A 22257-nucleotide genomic window follows, 5' to 3' on the forward strand; every position below is an offset into this window, starting at 1 on the left:
AGGAAGCTTTATAAGAAGACCCAGTTTTACACAATATTGTGTCTAATACACATAGGGGCTTAATAAGATTTGAGAGCAAAACATAAAAAAATTTGCTAATTTGCATCTTGGTTAAACCAATTAGCATTGCAGGTAGGGCAGATGTAAATTGTGCAGGGAGAGTTTAGGCCCTCATACAACAGCAATCGATTGGGGCAATTTGTAGTTTTGCAGATGATTGTGTAAATAAATCTGCAATGTATGGGGTTCACAGATCGCAGATTCCAACCACAAAGTGATTGGGAATGTTAAATCCGGTTATCCAACTAGAACAACTGGGGCTGTAGATTGCTAGTGTATGGCAACAATCAGCAGATTTGCAGACTGTTTTTACTAAACTGATGGGCGTTTTTAAGATTGGCAGATCTATATTTGCTGAAAATGATCTACAAATCACTGCAAAATATCTGTAATGTACTGTATGGGCGCAGATTGGTGGATTGGGGAATCTTTAAATCTGGAAAAAAATCTCAAAATCTGTAAATGATCTTTTTGTGATTGCTGATGTATGGGGGCCTCTAGATTTGGGTTGGGCATGTCCAAAATAAACTCTAAATTGCAGTGTAAAAATAAATGTTGTTGAGCATTTGCACACTACATGCAAAAGCAGCCAGTATTTATCCTGCATACAAAATATAGACATATTTAGACAACTTGAAGTGCAACATGGTTAGTTTGGGTGCAAAGTTACTCCTTTCTTTTTAGATTTGTTTCAAATTCTGAATCAGCCCCATGCAGTACAAATACAGCTGTGTTGTGCAAAAGGCATTTTTACAGAACTATGGTCAGTTAACTACCTCAGTGATGTAATCCCCATGGGCATAGCTACCAAGATATAAGGGGCAGCAGTTGCTACAGGGTATGGCAGCTACTGGGCTTTCTGTATCTGCTACTCATGTTGCTCCAGGCCCTGCTCCCTGCTACCCACTGCCACCTGCAGTGTGCACAGTCAGCATGAAGTTCCTTACTCAGTGAGCGGCGAGCACTGACTCAGAAGGCATCTGTAGTTCCAGAATGCCATGTACGTGAGCTAGCATTCTACAGCTCTAGAATTAAATTCCAAGGATGAGGAGTGCAGAGCAATGCACAGCTGAGATGGATTGCCAGCAGAATGAAGTAAATGCTCCTCAATTAATTTATGGAAGGGGAATCAGGATGGGGAAAAATGTTGCTTCTAGGTACTTTGTAGCCCCCTTGAAAACGTTGCTATTTATAGATTTGCTAGTTCCTCGTTTTTCCACTATCATGTTTCCCGTCATACAAAGTTGTTTTTTCTTTTTTTTTATCATCACCACAGTGACATGGACACCAAAGTTGTTCAAACCTCAAGCAATACTGTTACATAAAATCACTACGGGTAGATGTACTGTAGCGGCACATATCGTGCTGCTATAGTTCTTGCTTCTACTCCTCATTACTGAGGCGAAGCAGGAAGGTACATCGACGAGATGTAAGAACATCTCATCTGCTGGAGCGGGTGATAAATATTCCTCCCTCTGGCGATCCCTGTCCGAGCACAGTGCATCAGCTTAGTGCTAATGTGCTGTGTCTCTCCCCCTGGTCGGCTCCAGGGCGCATGCGTGAGAACTCGTTACTCTTGCGAGATCTCACATGCAGCCTGGAGCTGGTACATCATAGTACCTGCTGAGGTGTATGGGCAACAACACCTGCAGCTGACTAAATCAATAGCTGCAGGTGTTGCTGACCGTTCATACATTGCCCTGCATATTAGCGTGCTATCTTGTAGATAGCAGCTCTGTCATTCAGCATGCACCACCACTGTAACATAGGGGAGAAGCGCTATCAGCGCACATAACGTGCGCTGATACAACTTCTCCCCCATACCGATGCTTCTTACATCTACCCCTATGAGTCCAATTATCCTGTTCCTCACTCCCCTCTTCATTTCCAACCTGGCCAGTTTCAACATTCTTGGACTTCCGCTGTATGTTTTCAAGATGAGGACACTGACACTTACTTGTCTCAAACTAATCTTGGGAAGAAGAGATTACGGTGCAGCGCAGGACAGTTAAGGGGAGTACTCACGGAGAGATCCATGCTTAAAATGTAAGAAATCTGACTAGATTGCTTAGAAGTTAAGCACTGATCTCTCTGTGTGTACCCCCAACAGCGAAAGCGATGCGCGGTCCCGCGCGTCGCTATCGCTGGTACTAGATTACAGGCTCAATCTAGTACATCGCTCATTTCACCCGCTGGTTGAAATGAACGTTATATCTAATTTGGTTCTTGTGGATAGTAACACATTTGCTATTTACATATTATTGATTAGTAAAACTACAATTAGCCAACCAGGCAGCAGATGAATAATTTTTGACTTCATGTTTTTCTGAAACTTACCTGTTTACTCAAGCATTCACTAATGATCACAAATGCTTAGTTTTCTTCTTTTCTGTTAAGCTTATTTTGTATATTGTGTGTTTTAAATACAAATGTAAAGTACTTTGAGTCCTATTGAGACAAAAGTGCTATATAAATAACATTATTATTATTATTATTATTATTATTATTATTATTACTAAATAAAGCCAATTACAATATATTGATAGAGGGGAAATACAGTATTATCTGAAGTCCTTTTTAAATAAAATCTATTTATCAATATAGTTGTCAAGTTACAAGCATATCAAGTATTTGCATAACATTTCCTCATACATCTTGCCTAAATACATCACGTAGTTGGAGATGCATGGCATCAGTGAGCTGACAGGCCCTGTGTAACTCCGTTAGTCGCAGGCATCTTTTTTCCAGCCAAAAATGCATCTTACTCATACCGCTATGCAAATAGGACGCACAAGCAGGCTGATTAAAACGATATGCGGCATGCCTATATTCTGTATGTGTCCGCGGCTGTAACTGCATATGTGTTTTCTAGGAGAACACTGTAATGTACCATTTTGTATGCAGATACAGCCGCGGTTGCACACAGAATATAGGCATGCTGCATATCATTTAACCAGCAGAAGCTGCTTGTGCATCCTATTCACTAGTTTTGTGAATAAGATGCATTTAATGGAAAAATCCACATGTAAAGATGCTCGACTCTACCAAGAGAGTTGTTTTTTTAATAATTTTTTATTGAAGCCATGGATCAATTATACATACAATGTAATAAAGAGATAACATTTGTACATATTGGGGTAAATTTACTAAGGTCCCGATTTTGACCGAGATGCCGTTTTTTCATCAAAGTGTCATCTCGGTAATTTACTAAACTCAAATCACGGCAGTGATGAGGGCATTCGTAATATTTGGAAGTCCTAGGAAAAAAATCACGAATGAATACACCATCGGTCAAAACGCGGCTGTTTAAGTATGAATCTCGGTCATTTACTAAGAAGTGCAAAGCAAAAAAAAACAAAACACTGCCGTGAAAAATTACAACTCGTAAAAAAGTGCTTAAAAAAAACAGACCTGCTTTTTTTATTCGTGATTGGATAGGCATGCACGGATCCATGAGATCCGTGCATGTATATCAGTGGGAAGGGGTGGGAAAGTGATTATTTTCTAAAAAAAAAAATTGCGTGGGGTCCCCCCTCCTAAGCATAACCAGCCTCGGGCTCTTTGAGCCGATCCTGGTTGCAGAAATATGGGGGAAAAAATGACAGGGGTTCCCCCATATTTAAGCAACCAGCATCGGGCTCTGCGCCTGGTCCTGGTTCCAAAAATACGGGGGACAAAGAGTAGGGGTCCCCCGTATTTTTAAAACCAGCAGCGGGCTCCACTAGCTGGACAGATAATGCCACAGCCGGGGGTCACTTTTATATAGTGCCCTGCGGCCGTGGCATCAAAAATCCAACTAGTCACCCCTGGCCGGGGTACCCTGGGGGAGTGGGGACCCCTTCAATCAAGGGGTCCCCCCCCAGCCACCCAAGGGCCAGGGGTGAAGCCCGAGGCTGTCCCCCCCCCCATCCAATGGGCTGCGGATGGGGGGGCTGATAGCCTTTTGTGATAATGAAAAGATATTGTTTTTAGTAGCAGTACTACAAGGCCCAGCAAGCCTCCCCCACATGCTGGTACTTGGAGAACCACAAGTACCAGCATGCGGCGGAAAAACGGGCCCGCTGGTACCTGTAGTACTATTACTAAAAAAATACCCAAAAAAAGACAAGACACACACACCGTGAAAGTAAAGATTTATTACATACATGCACACAAACATACATACATACTTACCTTATGTTCACACGCAGGTCGGTCCTATTCTCCAGTAGAATCCAAGGGGTACCTGTTGAATAAATTCTACTCACCAGATCCAGGGTCCCAGGGTCCGCGGGGCAACCATTTGTAATCCAGGTACTTGAATAAAATAACAAAACGGAGAGCCGAGCCACGCACTGAAAGGGGCCCCATGTTTTCACATGGGACTCCTTTCCCCGAATGCCAGAAACCCACTCTGACTGATGTCTAAGTGGGTTTCTTCAGCCAAACAGGGAGCGCTACGTTGTAGCACCCTCCTGATCGGCTGTGTGCTCCTGTACAGTCTGATAGGCGGCACACGGCAGTGTTACAATGTAGCGCCTATGCGCTCCATTGTAACCAATGGTGGGAACTTTGTAGTCAGCGGTTGACCGAAAGTGACCTCACCGCTGACCACAAAGTTCCCACCATTGGTTACAATGGAGCGCATAGGCGCTACATTGTAACACTGCCGTGTGCCGCCTGTCAGACAGTACAGGAGCACACAGCCGATCAGGAGGGTGCTACAACGTAGCGCTCCCTGATTGGCTGAAGAAACCCACTTAGACATCAGTCAGAGTGGGTTTCTGGCATTCGGGGAAAGGAGTCCCATGTGAAAACATGGGGCCCCTTTCAGTGCGTGGCTCGGCTCTCCGTTTTGTTATTTTATTCAAGTACCTGGATTACAAATGGTTGCCCCGCGGACCCTGGGACCCTGGATCTGGTGAGTAGAATTTATTCAACAGGTACCCCTTGGATTCTACTGGAGAAGAGGACCGACCTGCGTGTGAACATAAGGTAAGTATGTATGTATGTTTGTGTGCATGTATGTAATAAATCTTTACTTTCACGGTGTGTGTGTCTTGTCTTTTTTTGGGTATTTTTTTAGTAATAGTACTACAGGTACCAGCGGGCCCGTTTTTCCGCCGCATGCTGGTACTTGTGGTTCTCCAAGTACCAGCATGCGGGGGAGGCTTGCTGGGCCTTGTAGTACTGCTACTAAAAACAATATCTTTTCATTATCACAAAAGGCTATCAGCCCCCCCATCCGCAGCCCATTGGATGGGGGGGGGACAGCCTCGGGCTTCACCCCTGGCCCTTGGGTGGCTGGGGGGGGGACACCCCTTGATTGAAGGGGTCCCCACTCCCCCAGGGTACCCCGGCCAGGGGTGACTAGTTGGATTTTTGATGCCACGGCCGCAGGGCACTATATAAAAGTGACCCCCGGCTGTGGCATTATCTGTCCAGCTAGTGGAGCCCGGTGCTGGTTTTAAAAATACGGGGGACCCCTACTCTTTTTGTCCCCCGTATTTTTGGAACCAGGACCAGGCGCAGAGCCCGATGCTGGTTGCTTAAATATGGGGGAACCCCTGTCAATTTTTTTCCCATATTTCTGCAACCAGGATCGGCTCAAAGAGCCCGAGGCTGGTTATGCTTAGGAGGGGGGACCCCACGCAATTTGTTTTTAAGTTTTACAGTGTTTATTGAAAATAAAATAAAAAATGAACCCCAGCACGGATCACACAGATCCGGCCGAGATTCATTTTGAAAAAGTCGGCAGTGTTTTGCTAATCACTGCCGTAAAAAAACGAAAAAAAAAAAAAAAACGAATGACATCGACATCGGAAAACCCGAAAAGACAAAATACGGCAGCTTAGTAAATTAGGCGTAATAAATTCAAAAAGTTGCAGTTTTACACTGTCGATGTCATTCGTGATTGAACTTTGACCTTTTTCCGAAAATTACGAATGTTAGTAAATTTACCCCAGAGTGTGATTGTGTTACTAATATTTTTACAATGCTTATCGAAACAATAAACCTTTTTATTGGTCAATCCGAAGTTGTTTAATGTGCAGGGAGGCTAGATGTAAGTGGACACATCTGTACTATATTAAACAAGAATACAAAATGGAACAATTTTATGTAAATTACAATAGTAGTTTGCAAACTACAGTTTTCGTATTGTATGTAAAGAATCCTTTTTAATTTGATGTCCTTCCTACAGTCTAGCGAAGCAGAAAGTGAACCATATTATTATAACGGGGCTTCCACAACTGTCAGCCAGAGACACTCCTAATGACTGCTAGTTGTGCATTGACTTTTTATATGATTTGTATAATATAATTCCTAATAAGGGAGTGTGTTAAACAAGGAAAAAGGAGCAGCAGTGAATTGCAATCTGTTTTCCATATTGTTTCCAGGGCAGAGTTCAGTTATTCACTGACCTTTTAAAATTGACTAGTCTATTGCACACTCCATGGATAAAGAATGCCATAACCTCCTGCAAAGCACAGAGTAGAAGAGTCAAGAGAACAAATCTTGTCGATGTTCTAGAACTCAAGGGACTCTCTTAAACAGAGGTGAAGACAAAGTTATTGCTCAGGGTATAAAACACTGCATGGAGCAGCCTCTTCCACAGGTCATATTTCTGCTACCTCTACAGCTGTCTAGTTGCCCTTGCAGTTTCTCCAGCTTTTGAATGGCAATTATTTGCCCTGTCTTTTTTCAGTGTAGCTGAATTATTTGCCAAAATGAAAAATTTCCAGAAACCTACATTACATCTGATTGATTACTTGGTACATAATTGAAATCAGTTGTTTAGAGGAGAAAAACGGGCAGTTTAAACTATAGAATGTGGCTATTACAGTGATATATAGTGTTACATAGAAAGGGTGCAGGTACATTGGGTTGAGATGATCTGTTTAAAACTGCAATATATTGTTATCACTGATCCATTTTAAATCATTGCTGTATATTTCTGTTTGTTTTGTTTGCTGCGTTTTTTATGTAAAAATAAGATTTTACTTACCGATAAATCTATTTCTCGTAGTCCGTAGTGGATGCTGGGGACTCCGTCAGGACCATGGGGATTAGCGGCTCCGCAGGAGACAGGGCACAAAAATAAAGCTTTAGGATCAGGTGGTGTGCACTGGCTCCTCCCCCCATGACCCTCCTCCAAGCCTCAGTTAGGATACTGTGCCCGGACGAGCGTACACAATAAGGAAGGATTTTGAATCCCGGGTAAGACTCATACCAGCCACACCAATCACACCGTACAACTTGTGATCTGAACCCAGTTAACAGTATGACAAACGTAGGAGCCTCTGAACAGACGGCTCACAACAATAACAACCCGATTTTTTTGTAACAATAACTATGTACAAGTATTGCAGACAATCCGCACTTGGGATGGGCGCCCAGCATCCACTACGGACTACGAGAAATAGATTTATCGGTAAGTAAAATCTTATTTTCTCTGACGTCCTAGTGGATGCTGGGGACTCCGTCAGGACCATGGGGATTATACCAAAGCTCCCAAACGGGCGGGAGAGTGCGGATGACTCTGCAGCACCGAGTGAGAGAACTCCAGGTCCTCCTCAGCCAGGGTGTGCCCCTGACCAAGTAGCAGCTCGGCAAAGTTGTAAAGCCGAGACCCCTCGGGCAGCCGCCCAAGATGAGCCCACCTTCCTTGTGGAATGGGCATTTACATATTTTGGCTGTGGCAGGCCTGCCACAGAATGTGCAAGCTGAATTGTACTACACATCCAACTAGCAATCGTCTGCTTAGAAGCAAGAGCACCCAGTTTGTTGGGTGCATACAGGATAACAGCAAGTCAGTTTTCCTGACTCCAGCCGTCCTGGAAACCTATATTTTCAGGGCCCTGACAACATCTAGCAACTTGGAGTCCTCCAAGTCCCTAGTAGCCGCAGGTACCACAATAAGCTGGTTCAGGTGAAACGCTGACACCACCTTAGGGAGAAACTGGGGACGAGTCCGCAGCTCTGCCCTGTCCCAATGGACAATCAGATATGGGCCTTTGTGAGACAAAGCCGCCAATTCTGACACTCGCCTGGCCGAGGCCAGGGCCAACATCATGGTCACTTTCCATGTGAAATATTTCAAATCCACAGATTTGAGCGGTTTAAACCAATGTGATTTGAGGAATCCCAGAACTACGTTGAGATCCCACAGTGCCACTGGAGGCACAAAAGGGGGTTGTATATGCAGTACTCCCTTGACAAACCTCTGGACTTCAGGAACTGAAGCCAATTCTTTCTGGAAGAAAATCGACAGGGCCGAAATTTGAACCTTAATGGACCCCAATTTGAGGCCCATAGACACTCCTGTTTGCAGGAAATGCAGGAATCGACCGAGTTGAAATTTCTTCGTGGGGCCTTCCTGGCCTCACACCACGCAACATATTTTTGCCACATGTGGTGATAATGTTGTGCGGTCACCTCCTTCCTGGCTTTGACCAGGGTAGGAATGACCTCTTCCGGAATGCCTTTTTCCCTTAGGATCCGGCGTTCAACCCCCATGCCGTCAAACGCAGCCGCGGTAAGTCTTGGAACAGACATGGTACTTGCTGAAGCAAGTCCCTTCTTAGCGGCAGAGGCCATGAGTCCTCTGTGAGCATCTCTTGAAGTTCCGGGTACCAAGTCCTTCTTGGCCAGTCCGGAGCCACGAGTATAGTTCTTACTCCTCTACGTCTTATAATTCTCAGTACCTTAGGTATGAGAAGCAGAGGAGGGAACACATACACCGACTGGTACACCCACGGTGTTACCAGAACGTCCACAGCTATTGCCTGAGGGTCTCTTGACCTGGCGCAATACCTGTCCAGTTTTTTGTTCAGGCGGGACGCCATCATGTCCACCTTTGTTCTTTCCCAACGGTTCACAATCATGTGGAAGACTTCCCGATGAAGTCCCCACTCTCCCGGGTGGAGGTCGTGCTGAGGAAGTCTGCTTCCCAGTTGTCCACTCCCGGAATGAACACTGCTGACAGTGCTAACACATGATTTTCCGCCCAGCGAAGAATCCTTGCCGTTTCTGCCATTGCCCTCCTGCTTCTTGTGCCGCCCAGTCTGTTTACGTGGGCGACTGCCGTGATGTTGTCCCACTGGATCAATACCGGCTGACCTTGAAGCAGAGGTCTTGCTAAGCTTAGAGCATTGTAAATTGCTCTTAGCTCCAGTATATTTATGTGGAGAGAAGTCTCCAGACTTGATCACACTCCCTGGAAATTTTTGTTCCTTGTGTGACTGCTCCCCAGCCTTTCAGGCTGGCATCCGTGGTCACCAGGACCCAGTCCTGAATGCCGAATCTGTGGCCCTTTAGTAGATGAGCACTCTGCAGCCACCACAGAAGAGACACCCTTGTCCTTGGAGACAGGGTTATCCGCTGATGCATCTGAAGATGCGATCCGGACCATTTTTCCAGCAGATCCCACTGAAAAGTTCTTGCGTGAAATCTGCCGAATGGAATCGCTTCGTAAGAAGCCACCATTTTTCCCAGGACCCTTGTGCAATGATGCACTGACACTTTTCCTGGTTTTAGGAGGTTCCTGACTAGCTCGGATAACTCCCTGGCTTTCTCCTCCGGGAGAAACACCTTTTTCTGGACTGTGTCCAGAATCATCCCTAGGAACAGCAGACGTGTCGTCGGAGACAGCTGCGATTTTGGAATATTTAGAATCCACCCGTGCTGTCGTAGAACTACTTGAGATAGTGCTACTCCGACCTCCAACTGTTCTCTGGACCTTGCCCTTATCAGGAGATCGTCCAAGTAAGGGATAATTAAGACGCCTTTTCTTTGAAGAAGAATCATCATTTCGGCCATTACCTTGGTAAAGACCCGGGGTGCCGTGGACAATCCAAACGGCAGCGTCTGAAACTGATAGTGACAGTTTTGTACCACGAACCTGAGGTACCCTTGGTGAGAAGGGCAAATTGGGACATGGAGGTAAGCATCCTTGATGTCCAGGGACACCATATAGTCCCCTTCTTCCTGGTTCGCTATCACTGCTCTGAGTGACTCCATCTTGATTTGAACCTTTGTATGTAAGTGTTCAAATATTTCAGATTTAGAATAGGTCTCACCGAGCCGTCTGGCTTCAGTACCACAATATAGTGTGGAATAATACCCCTTTCCTTGTTGTAGGAGGGGTACTTTGATTATCACCTGCTGGGAATACAGCTTGTGAATTGTTTCCAATACTGCCTCCCTGTCGGAGGGAGACGTTGGTAAAGCAGACTTCAGGAACCTGCGAGGGGGAGACGTCTCGAACTTCCAATCTGTACCCCTGGGATACTACTTGTTGGATCCAGGGGTCCACTTGCGAGTGAGCCCACTGCGCGCTGAAACTCTTGAGACGACCCCCCACCGCAGCTGAGTCCGCTTGTACGGCCCCAGCGTCATGCTGAGGACTTGGCAAAAGCGGTGGAGGGCTTCTGTTCCTGGGAATGGGCTGCCTGCTGCAGTCTTCTTCCCTTTCCTCTATCCCTGGGCAGATATGACTGACCTTTTGCCTGCTTGCCCTTATGGGGACGAAAGGACTGAGGCTGAAAAGACGGTGTCTTTTTCTGCTGAGATGTGACTTGGGGTAAAAAAGGTGGATTTTCCAGCTGTTGCCGGGGCCACCAGGTCCGATGGACCGACCCCAAATAACTCCTCCCCTTTATACGGCAATACTTCCATGTGCCGTTTGGAATCTGCATCACCTGACCACTGTCGTGTCCATAAACATCTTCTGGCAGATATGGACATCGCACTTACTCTTGATGCCAGAGTGCAAATATCCCTCTGTGCATCTCGCATATATAGAAATGCATCCTTTAAATGCTCTATAGTCAATAAAATACTGTCCCTGTCAAGGGTATCAATATTTTCAGTCAGGGAATCCGACCAAGCCACCCCAGCGCTGCACATCCAGGCTGAGGCGATCGCTGGTCGCAGTATAACACCAGTATGTGTGTATATACTTTTTAGGATATTTTCCAGCCTCCTATCAGCTGGCTCCTTGAGGGCGGCCGTATCTGGAGACGGTAACGCCACTTGTTTTGATAAGCGTGTGAGCGCCTTATCCACCCTAAGGGGTGTTTCCCAACGCGCCCTAACTTCTGGCGGGAAAGGGTATAACGCCAATAATTTTCTATCGGGGAAAACCCATGCATCATCACACACTTCATTTAATTTATCTGATTCAGGAAAAACTACAGGTAGTTTTTTCACACCCCACATAATACCCTCTTTTGTGGTACTTGTAGTATCAGAAATATGTAACACCTCCTTCATTGCCCTTAACATGTAACGTGTGGCCCAAATGGAAAATACGTTTGTTTCTTCACCGTCGACACTGGAGTCAGTGTCCGTGTCTGTGTCGACCGACTGAGGTAAATGGGCGTTTTAAAGCCCCTGACGGTGTTTGAGACGCCTGGACAGGTACTAATTGGTTTGCCGGCCGTCTCATGTCGTCAACCGACCTTGCAGCGTGTTGACATTATCACGTAATTCCCTAAATAAGCCATCCATTCCGGTGTCGACTCCCTAGAGAGTGACATCACCATTACAGGCAATTGCTCCGCCTCCTCACCAACATCGTCCTCATACATGTCGACACACACGTACCGACACACAGCACACACACAGGGAATGCTCTGATAGAGGACAGGACCCCACTAGCCCTTTGGGGAGACAGAGGGAGAGTTTGCCAGCACACACCAAAACGCTATAATTATACAGGGACAACCTTTATATAAGTGTTTTTCCCTTATAGCATCTTAATATATATAATCATATCGCCAAATAAGTGCCCCCCCTCTCTGTTTTAACCCTGTTTCTGTAGTGCAGTGCAGGGGAGAGCCTGGGAGCCTTCCCACCAGCATTTCTGTGAGGGAAAATGGCGCTGTGTGCTGAGGAGAATAGGCTCCGCCCCCTTTTCGGCGGGCTTCTTCTCCCGTTTTTCTGAGACCTGGCAGGGGTTAAATACATCCATATAGCCCCAGGGGCTATATGTGATGTATTTTTTAGCCAGAACAAGGTAATCTCATTGCTGCCCAGGGCGCCCCCCGCAGCGCCCTGCACCCTCCGTGACCGCTGGTGTGAAGTGTGTGACAACAATGGCGCACAGCTGCAGTGCTGTGCGCTACCTCATGAAGACTGAAAAGTCTTCTGCCGCCGGTTTCTGGACCTCTTCACTTTTCGGCATCTGTAAGGGGGTCGGCGGCGCGGCTCCGGGACCGGACTCCATGGCTGGGCCTGTGTTCGATCCCTCTGGAGCTAATGGTGTCCAGTAGCCTAAGAAGCCAATCCATCCTGCACGCAGGTGAGTTCACTTCTTCTCCCCTAAGTCCCTCGTTGCAGTGAGCCTGTTGCCAGCAGGACTCACTGTAAAATAAAAAACCTAAAAACTTTTTCTAAGCAGCTCTTTAGGAGAGCCACCTAGATTGCACCCTGCTCGGACGGGCACAAAAACCTAACTGAGGCTTGGAGGAGGGTCATGGGGGGAGGAGCCAGTGCACACCACCTGATCCTAAAGCTTTATTTTTGTGCCCTGTATCCTGCGGAGCCGCTAATCCCCATGGTCCTGACGGAGTCCCCAGCATCCACTAGGACGTCAGAGAAATAATTATACACAATTTTAAAAGATGCACCTGTGATTTATGTCAGTATACACCGAAATCAGTCCAAAAGTTATGCTCCCTTTTGCCCCCACATATCTGGACTATTAAGGTGTACCTGCTGTATTCATTACTGGTTACTCTCTAAACTATAGATAATGGATTAAGGTTTACACAGGCAATCATTTCATATGGAACTTCCTTCTGTGCAACGGTCCAATGATGATCTGGGGTATTCGTATGGTAGGTTGACATGGATTAGGTCGACAGTCAATAGGTTGACCACTATTGGTCAACGCTGACATAGGATAAAGATTGACGCGTTAAAATGGTCGCCGTGGAACAGGTCGACACCTGAAAATGTCGACATGACTTTTGTTTAAATTTTTTTTTAACTTTTCCATACTTTACCATACACGTAGACTATGATTGGGAATAGTAACATTCCCGCAATCTGGGGACATGGTGCACTAATTGGGGTACCTGGTCATGTTACGCAAAAACAATATCTAAAAAGTTTAAAAAATGTAATGTCGACCTTGTTATGTGTCGACTATTTTAATGTGTCAACCTTTTCCCCATGTTGGCCGTCAATGTCAACATATAGTGGTCCATCTATTGACTGTCGACCTAATCCATGTCGACCCATTGATCCATAACCTGATCTGGATTGAGCAGATGTACACTTGAGTTTTACCTCTGATGTTGTGTACCATATCCTTTTTTGGGTCATGCAAGAACAATGCACGGGGACATGCAAGACAATGCAGGATGTTATATATAGATAGACTATATAAACTAAGTTGTGTCTGTGCTTTATTCCGAACACATTGTATCCTTTTACATGACATGTGAGTACATGGATTTGGTAAAGCCAGCTTTTGTCATAAATAAGCTTACCAATTATCATGAGAGCACTATTGTTTGTGGCCACATTAGTACATACAGATAGATGGAGCATGGGTTTCACACTTAAACCTTAACCATAACGCACAAGCCATAACCACAAATTACATTTTCAACTCTTTATAAAACAATCATAAAAAAATTGCCAAATTAAGTGCCAAAATGGTTAACAAAACAACATAATAAATTATACAGATTTCTATGGAATAATAAACATAGAAGTAATCAAGAATTTCAAAGAGTTTTTAGAAAGCAATATATACTGTACTGTAAGTAGAGCATTGGATGCTCTCTGTGTATTATGTTAATGACTTTGATGGTTGCATAATGTTAACCTTCAATGACATTTAGCAGTGCACTGGAATTGAGGTAACTGAGCAATGTTTAAACCAAGTAAACCTCTTCAAGTTAGGACTTTATATTAAGCAGCAATTTCCGCTGAGCATTTACAGTCAAGAAGATTTTTTGCTGCTTCCAATTGCTGCACAAAACTACATTAAGTTAATCATTCCAATCTGCAAATAAGCAGTTATATAGCAAAATCCTGCTTTTTAGTGTCGTGTTCCTGGTCTGGACATGTGGGCATAGATTTCTGCTAAAGCAAATTGTCAGTGTCGCAGAGGAGCAAGAGCATGCCCCAACCAATAGGAGTAGTGTGGAGGAGTAGTGGTGCATTCAGTGGTGTAATTAGAACTGTATGGGTCCCAAAGCAAAATGTTTAAGGAGCCCCCCCAACTCAGATCTCCAAAGAGAGAGAAAGTGGCAACAGGGACATAGAGTGAGTGGTGGAAGGGACATAGAGAGTGACAGCAGGGACACAGAGACAGTGAGAGAGAGAGAGAGAGAGAGAGTGAGAGAGAGAGTGGGCAACATAGATAGGCAGCAGAGGCATAGATACAGAGAGAGAGGCAGAAGGGGCATACAGACAGAGAGAGGCAGCAGGGATGTAGGGACAGAGAGAGGCAGTAGGGGTGTAGGGACAGACAGAGGCAGAAGGGACGTAGGGACAGCTAGATAGGCAGCAGGAACGTAGGGACAGCTAGATAGGCAGCAGGGACGTAGAGATAGAGAGAGGCAGCAGGGAAATAGGGACAGCTAGATAGGCAGCAGGGATGTAGAGATAGAGAGAGGCAGCAGGGACATAGGGTCAGATAGATAGGCAGCAGGGACATAGAGAGAGGCAGCAGGGGTGTAGAGACAGAGAATGGCAGCAGGGGCATAGGGACAGAGATAGGCAGCAGGGACGTAGAGACAGAGGAATGGAAGCATCCTAGCACTTCTGAAATAATGGACAAATCCCTTGAGGACATGGCACGCCTTATCATGATGTGACCACACCAGCAGAGTCACATGACTACGCTACTGTTTAGGAGGCTTTCATTGTCCAGATTACCCACGTAGAAAGTTTGGTTTTGTTTGTGAGTTCTGCAAGCTGCATAGAAACACAGAGAGGCGGACTGAGTTAGGAGCAAAGGAAAAAAAAGGCAGCAAATTTACGCTTTGGAAACACAGAAATACCTTCCAAATGCAGAGAGTAGGCATTAAGTATAATATGTGCAAGGCAAGCAATCTCACCAGTGCAATACCAAGATGAGCTTTTATGCTGTTTTAATGTGTAAAATGCTTTGTAAAAAAAAAAAAACTACAAAACTTAACTAACAGGAAAATGATTGTCCTTGTGCCAGTCACTGTCAAATAATATTTCAATAAAGCTGCATTTTCTTGTAGCCTTTTGTCCACTGGGCTAAAATGTAAATAAGTCAGCAGCAATGACAGAGTGAGACTGCAGGGAAATAGCTGGCATCACATCCTCCAGGAACATTTATGGGAACGTTGTTATGCATTTTTCCACTGACTGCGTTGCTTACTAACATTCGAGGGGTGTGCAATAGGTTTCTGGATGTGCAGTGCATAGGATAGACTAGACACAAATTGACTGTCTAGTTGTGAACTGTAATCTCTGACTAAAGCTCTTGTGAAATGTCTAGGCACATTACTGTATATAAGCCATACAGCACAAAAAAGAATTCAGCATGATCACTTCCTTCACAAACTCGTTATGATCTTCTATGACTACAAGAGTGGTCTGCGAAAGCAGGAGAGTTTTGACTGTCTGCGAGATGCTTTTTTGCTAGGGAGCGCAGTGTCGAATCACTGTGTTTGAGTGGTTTGCAGAATTTCGGAGTGGGAGACGGTCCTTGAAAGACGAGGAGTGCTGCAGCCAACCTGTGTACGTCATCACCGAGGACAATGTTGCTGCCGTGCGGGCCATAGTTGAGGTGGACGCAAGGATGACTGTGTCCAAGTTAGAGAAGGAGATAAGCATCTCATCTCATTGGGATCTATCTGCTTGATACTCCAGGAAAAGTTTGGCTTGAGCAAGGATTCTGCATTCTGGGTGCCCCATCAGCTGACTCAAGAGTAGAAGGAGCCACCTTATGCTGGCCAGGTTTGATGGCAGTTGCTCAAACTCTGTCTGGGAGATCATCAGTGGCGATGTATCCTGGATCTACAGTTTCGACTCCAAGACCAAACAACAGGCAGCTCAGTGGACCGCAGTTGAAGGTGCGCCGCCAACCGAAGTTCTAACGTGAGTGCAGCATGGCCAAGCAGATGGTGGTCAAGACTGGTCATGTAGCTATGGTACCACATGTGCAGCAGCATGCCATCACTGGTGACTGGTTAGCCAATGGCTGCTGCAAGTGCTGGAAGCCATTTCCAGGCGCCATCCAAGAATTCGCACTTGTGGTGCTATTCTCCATCATGATAATGCACCTGCCCACAAGTCCAGAAAAGTACTGTATTTTCTGGCCCATGAACACATCCAGGAGCTTGCTACAGTCCAGACCTGGCACCCTGCGATTTCTTTGTGCTCGTACAATTTTTTGCTTTGCAATTGTAATCCTTAGCAATGCAAATGCAGGAGGAGGTGCACTGGTCGCAATGTTCATCTGTAACGGCAGCCTAAGCTTTCTTAGCCTTGCCGTCGCAGTGCTTTTCCCAAACCAGCCGCCCCCGCCCCTCCCTCCCGATCGCCAAATCAAGCAAAGGCGTTTGCTTTCCTGTGCCGAGAATGCAGAACCCGTTTTGCACATGCGCAGTATGGCCCGACCATCAGGGAGGTGCAGTAAGGAACGCATATGCAATCCTTACCAAATCACCCTCTTTGTTGGTAAATATAATACTTTTTAACCATCAAGAAACTTACTACACACACCTCATAATTGCTGTGGAAAGATTGCAAGTGTACCACTATCTTATTCTGTAGACAGGAAATTACATGGTACAGTGTAACATCACTTCCTAGGGGATGCGGTGCACTAATTTGGGATCCCGGTCACTCTACGAAGAAAACGACACAAAAATAAAATAAAAATCCTCATGTCGACCTTTAGACCTGTCGACCTAGCACATGTCGACCTAGAAACCCTGTCGACCTTCCATCCATGTCGACCTAGTGACTGTCGACCTACAGTGGTCGACCTAAACATTGTCGACCTAGACACTGTCGATAAAACGAACCACACCCGGTAGTACCCCTTATTAAATGTCCATGTATAATTATATGGCACAATACCTTTCAGTAACTTCTGGTCTCTCTGTGCTAAAGTGCTTAAAAATAACCCTTAAACAGTTGATAACCAAAAAAAGTCACAACATACTGTAAAATTTATTTTGTGTATTAGTAATTCAGATGTTATAGATTTGTCTAAAACTTTAACACTGGAAATTTACCTGCTGACATCAGCACTGTCCTCTAAGTTGAGCTATCTACTGTACAAATGATGATGAGGTAAAGATTAACTTTTATATTTCTGTGGATTTTTTATTCTGTGGACAATAGAGAAGAGGCCCTCTATTCCAGACCTTTAGTACCAATAACAGGTCAGGTTTTGTGGATTTCTTTAAACATGCATAGGTGAGTTACTTTATTTTGGTGGGTAATTATCCCACTTGTTTCCATGGACAGAAATCCTCAAAACATAACCTGTTGGGAAAACTTGAGGGTTGAGGTTGAGAACCACTGCCGTAGAGGGAACATTGTTAAAAACACTGCTTATCCATTGCAAGTGCATCTGCTTCTAGACCAAATTATTCAGACAGGAGAAGCAACAAGAATACAGTTACTAAATGGAAAGTGGCTCAAGGAACAGAGGAACCAGGAAGCATAATGAGTAACAAAGAGTCAGCAGTGCTTTCACAGGGGTGGTATTAAGTTTGCCGGTTGTCGGGATCCCGGCGCACAGTATACCGGCGCTGGAATCCCGACTGCCGGCATACTGACAGCTTTTCACCCTCTTGGGGGTCCACGACCCCCCTGGAGGGAGAATAGATAGCGTGACGCCGTGCCTGCAGCGTGGCGAGCACAATGAGCCCGCAAGGGGCTCATTTGCGCTCGCCCAGCTATCGGTATGCCGGCGGACAGGATTCCGGCGCTGGTATGCTCGCCGCCGGGAGCCCGGCCGCCGGCATACCATACTACACCCCTTTCACAGATCTAGTCAGTATTATGCTATTCACCTTTTAATTCCATATGATGGAATTCTGGCTTTGGAAGTACAATATAGATCCATATTATATGGAAGATGTGCTGTGCTGTTTGGATATGAGATGCTGACTATTCCGTCTAGCATGAGGAAAATGTAAAGGTAACCTCATTACCAGAGGGGTGCTAGAAAAAGGTGTATTCTCCCTGTACTGTTCTGGATTCGGACATACCACATAGATACCATTTTTAACATAAAAACAATTCACTGGAGTTGTGCTGTGTTATTTCTTTTATATATCTCATGCTGATTGAATCCACAACAACAAGGAGCACCATCTATCATGGATTATCTTTTTGGAACAATATACCTAAGGGGACGATGAGTCTCGTTTTTTCTCGAAGGCTGCACTTGAAGTTGTTCATGAGATCTAATAATCAGTGATTGTATATTAATTTCTCCCTAATAAAATACCAAATATGCGATGGTTGTACAATAGTTTTTCTCTGTGGTCTCTCCACAGAAGAAGATGTTGATCTGTCAGCAGATGACTCAGTCATTGTCCCTTCTATGCACTATTGAGTAGGTTATAGTGATGTTATGGCAATTAATTGCATTTAAGTGAGATTTCCATATTCCCTTTGGCCACAGTGATGAATAGCCATGTCTTTACAGATGGTTTGGGAGGACATCTTCTAAGGCATCTCCAACTTATACTGTATTTTTGCGACACTTGTACATAGGGGTTGGGTATGTGTGACAGGAACGATGCCAGGATCCGGGCAGTGAGATGGCCGTGGGAGGGAACGCTCGCCACATAGCGAACTTGGTGGCTTGCTGCGTTCACCACAGGTTCTATTCCCACTCTATGGGTGTCATGGACACACACAAGTGGGAATAGTCCCTGCTGGTCAGCATGCTGACCGGCGGGATTTAGAGCGGGTGGGATGAAGTGGTCGGTAATGGGATTGGCGGCCTCCTGACCGACGGTCACATAACTACATCCATTATATAGATTACTGGTACCCCGTTGGCTTTGGCTAATTATTTTATTAGACTGCACAATTTACTTATCTTCCATCCAAATTCTCTGCTCTGACATTGTATATAAACATAGAGACAATCTTGGTGAATGATAGAGACTGACTTTCTTGACTGTTACATTACACTAACAGGCCTTCTTACTCCAATTTGTGTTCCATAGGGTATTTATGCTTTATGCAATATTTATTTTTCTTACTGATATTTTTGAGCAGCATATTTAGATGCATAAGTTCACTAAACTCCTGACCATTCAATGCCAAGAACAGAGAACATATTGTAAGAAGTCCTCGCTCTTTTCACTTAAATAAAAAATGTCAAAACCTTTACAAGAATCCATCCCACTGAACAAATATACAATAATAACAATTTTAAAAGCAAGTTGTGTTATGCTATAGCCTTACATTTTCATAGTGTTTGATGGTAATTGTCTTATATTTTTTCTCTTTGAAGAATAAAAAAAAACTTGCAAACAAATCACAAGATATTTGTGTGTGAGGTAAATAGAATTACCTGATTACAGTCATCCTCATCACTGCTTAATTTCAGGTCATCTTCTAACATTCTAAGAGTGACAAAAATATAAGATATTATATACTGTTAATATATAGTTCATTTAGAAAATAAAAATAATGTTAATAAATAGCATTAATAATGATGTTATTAATAATGCCAGCCTGTTATTATAATTCTATAAATACTGAGGTGCATCTGAGTTAGCCCAATTAGTAAAGAATTCCAGATCCACAGCCAAGTGCTAGTTGGCGTTTGGCAAATTATAATTACCTGTGAAAACATTTCCAAGACCTAATGTGGCTTCTGGGCAGGATATTACTGATCAAACAGCATTTAAGTACTGGAGAATAAAAAAGGCTTAATTACTTTTATAAAATGGTTTGTATTTCCTATTATAATACTTGTAATGTAAATAGCAGCAGACGATTAATTCTTTACGAAAAAATGTATACAACAGTATAATAGACATACTTATGAAAGAGGCATTAGAGGTATTAACAAGAAAATATGAGAATGCTATAAAACATCAAAATGAGGGTTAATGGAGAATGCAGCAACTAAAATACGTAGTAAATGTAGCATTTTTTAAAACTTTTTTTATAAGTTACATAAATAACAATGTGTATAGAAGGAAACAAAGGAAACATAACAGCAATTATTGTGGCAACACAAAAATAAGTAGACAAAAATCCATGAACAGTACCTTTACCACATGAAGCCAAAATGTAACATGCATTTGTCTTATAATGATTTATAATGCTTATATTGTATGTGTCATTTTTTTTACAATCATTCAGAGCTAATGGAGGAGGCTTAAAGTTGGAATCAATTGTCTTATGATCTGGACAACGCTTTAATCTGAAGCTTATTGTAGCTTCATCATTAATTTGATGTCATTGTTCAGGAAATATAAAACCAATAAAATATAAAGTTTATCTAATACAGCAACAGAAAAATAAATGTTTACTATTCAATTAGGAAACTTTACAACTGAATTTGTGCAAGTTCTCACAGAGGGCCTGATTAAGAGGTGGAATCAAATCCCGTCTCTGATGTGTCTATGTACGCAGCAAAAATAAGGTGGTCATTCCGAGTTGATCGCAGCCAGCAACTTTTAGCTGCTGCTGCGATCAATAGTCCACGCCTATGGGGAAGTGTATTTTAGCTTAGCAGGGCTGCGATCGCTTGAGCAGCCCTGCTAAGCTAATAAAAATTCAAGCAGAAGTAGACTAGGGTTGGACATACTTACCCTGTGCGATGGATCCAGCGATGATGGGCCCGGCTTTGACGTCACACCTCCGCCCTCCGTTGTCCTGGACACGCCTGCGTTTTACTCCCCACTCCCCGAAAACGGTCTCCAATGGACCGGATCCGCCCATCCACGCCTCCTTCCAATCTTCAGCGGAGAGCGCATCCGTCGGTAGCCGTGACATAACCCGGTGACCCCTGTCGCCGGCCAACGTCGCGCATATGCACAGCGGCTGCCGCGCATGCGCATTCCGCACCCGTTCGCACCGCAGCAAAATACTGCTGTGCGCGAACGGGTCGGAATGACCCCCTAAGTAGGAAGACTAACGTGGCAGCCGCTGTTTTTTATACAGAGACACCAATGGCATCTTAAATCCGCTGCTTGCGTACACAGTCACATCAACGAAGTTCTGAGAAACTCTATTGGTTTCTCAGAATGTCCATTAGAACTAAGGGCCTAATTCAGACCTGATCGCTAGTGATTTTTGCACTTCTGCGATCAGATAGTCGCCGCCTACAGGGGGAGTGTATTTTCACTTTGCAAGTGTGCAAACGCATGTGTAGCAGAGCTGTACAAACAGATTTTGTTCAGTCTCCGCGCAGCTCAGGACTTACTCAGCTGCTGTGATCACTTCAGTCTGTCCGGGACCGGAATTGACGCCAGGAATCCTCCCTGCAAACGCATGGACACGCCTGCGTTTTTCCAGACACTCCATGAAAATGGTCAGTTGACACCCACAAACGCCTTCTTCCTGTCTATCTCCTTGCGATCGCCCGTTCGAACGGATCCGTTGCACAAACCCATCACTGAGCGGTGATCCGCTTTGTACCTGTGCAACACGCCTGCGCATTGCGGTGCATACGCATGCTCAGTTTGGACCTGATCGCCCGCTGTCTGAAAACGCACAGCAGCGATCAGGTCTGAATTACCCCCTAAGATACCAGGGCCAGTACAGCTTTGTGCGACGTGCAGTCACTGCCTACGACATGCTGCCAAAACCATCACAACATTTTAAGGTTTCTCGCCAACCACCCATTACCCCCCCCCCCCAAACATTCACAACCTGTCAATCTGTATCCAAATCACATGTGCAGTAAAAAAAAAAATCTGCTGTCTGAAAAAATATCGTCATTGCATCCACCTCTGAATCAGACCCAGAGTTACACAGGATTAAAGAGCAAGGTGTGGCTAAGGATGCAATTGATGGTTAACAACCATTGATGGGTTGCCACTGATGGTCAATGTTTTTGCCACCCTTGGAGGAAATTTGATGGCTCTCCACCATTGATGGCAAAGAACCCGGCACTGTTTTTTTCTATACACAGAGCAGGATCCATGGAGATTAACTCTGCTCTGATGCAACCCAGAAAGACCCACCGCTTCTCTGGTTGGCTTGATGAGTCCCACCTGTAGTCACATC

At 44.7% G+C, this 22257-nt stretch overlaps 1 protein-coding gene across 4 annotated transcripts in view; it reads right to left on the reverse strand.

Moving 5' to 3' along the window:
* Nucleotides 1-22257, reverse strand: part of AFF3 (ALF transcription elongation factor 3) — a 771336-nt gene that overhangs the window by 238718 nt on the left and 510361 nt on the right. For all 4 annotated transcript variants that reach the window (XM_063953377.1, XM_063953378.1, XM_063953379.1 and 1 more), the window contains one exon: nt 19586-19637. In XM_063953377.1, coding sequence (XP_063809447.1) covers nt 19586-19637 — 52 coding nt within the window. The remainder of the gene's footprint in view (nt 1-19585; nt 19638-22257) is intronic.

This window comes from Pseudophryne corroboree, chromosome 2 (assembly GCF_028390025.1).
Source record: "Pseudophryne corroboree isolate aPseCor3 chromosome 2, aPseCor3.hap2, whole genome shotgun sequence".
Lineage (NCBI taxonomy): Eukaryota > Metazoa > Chordata > Amphibia > Anura > Myobatrachidae > Pseudophryne > Pseudophryne corroboree.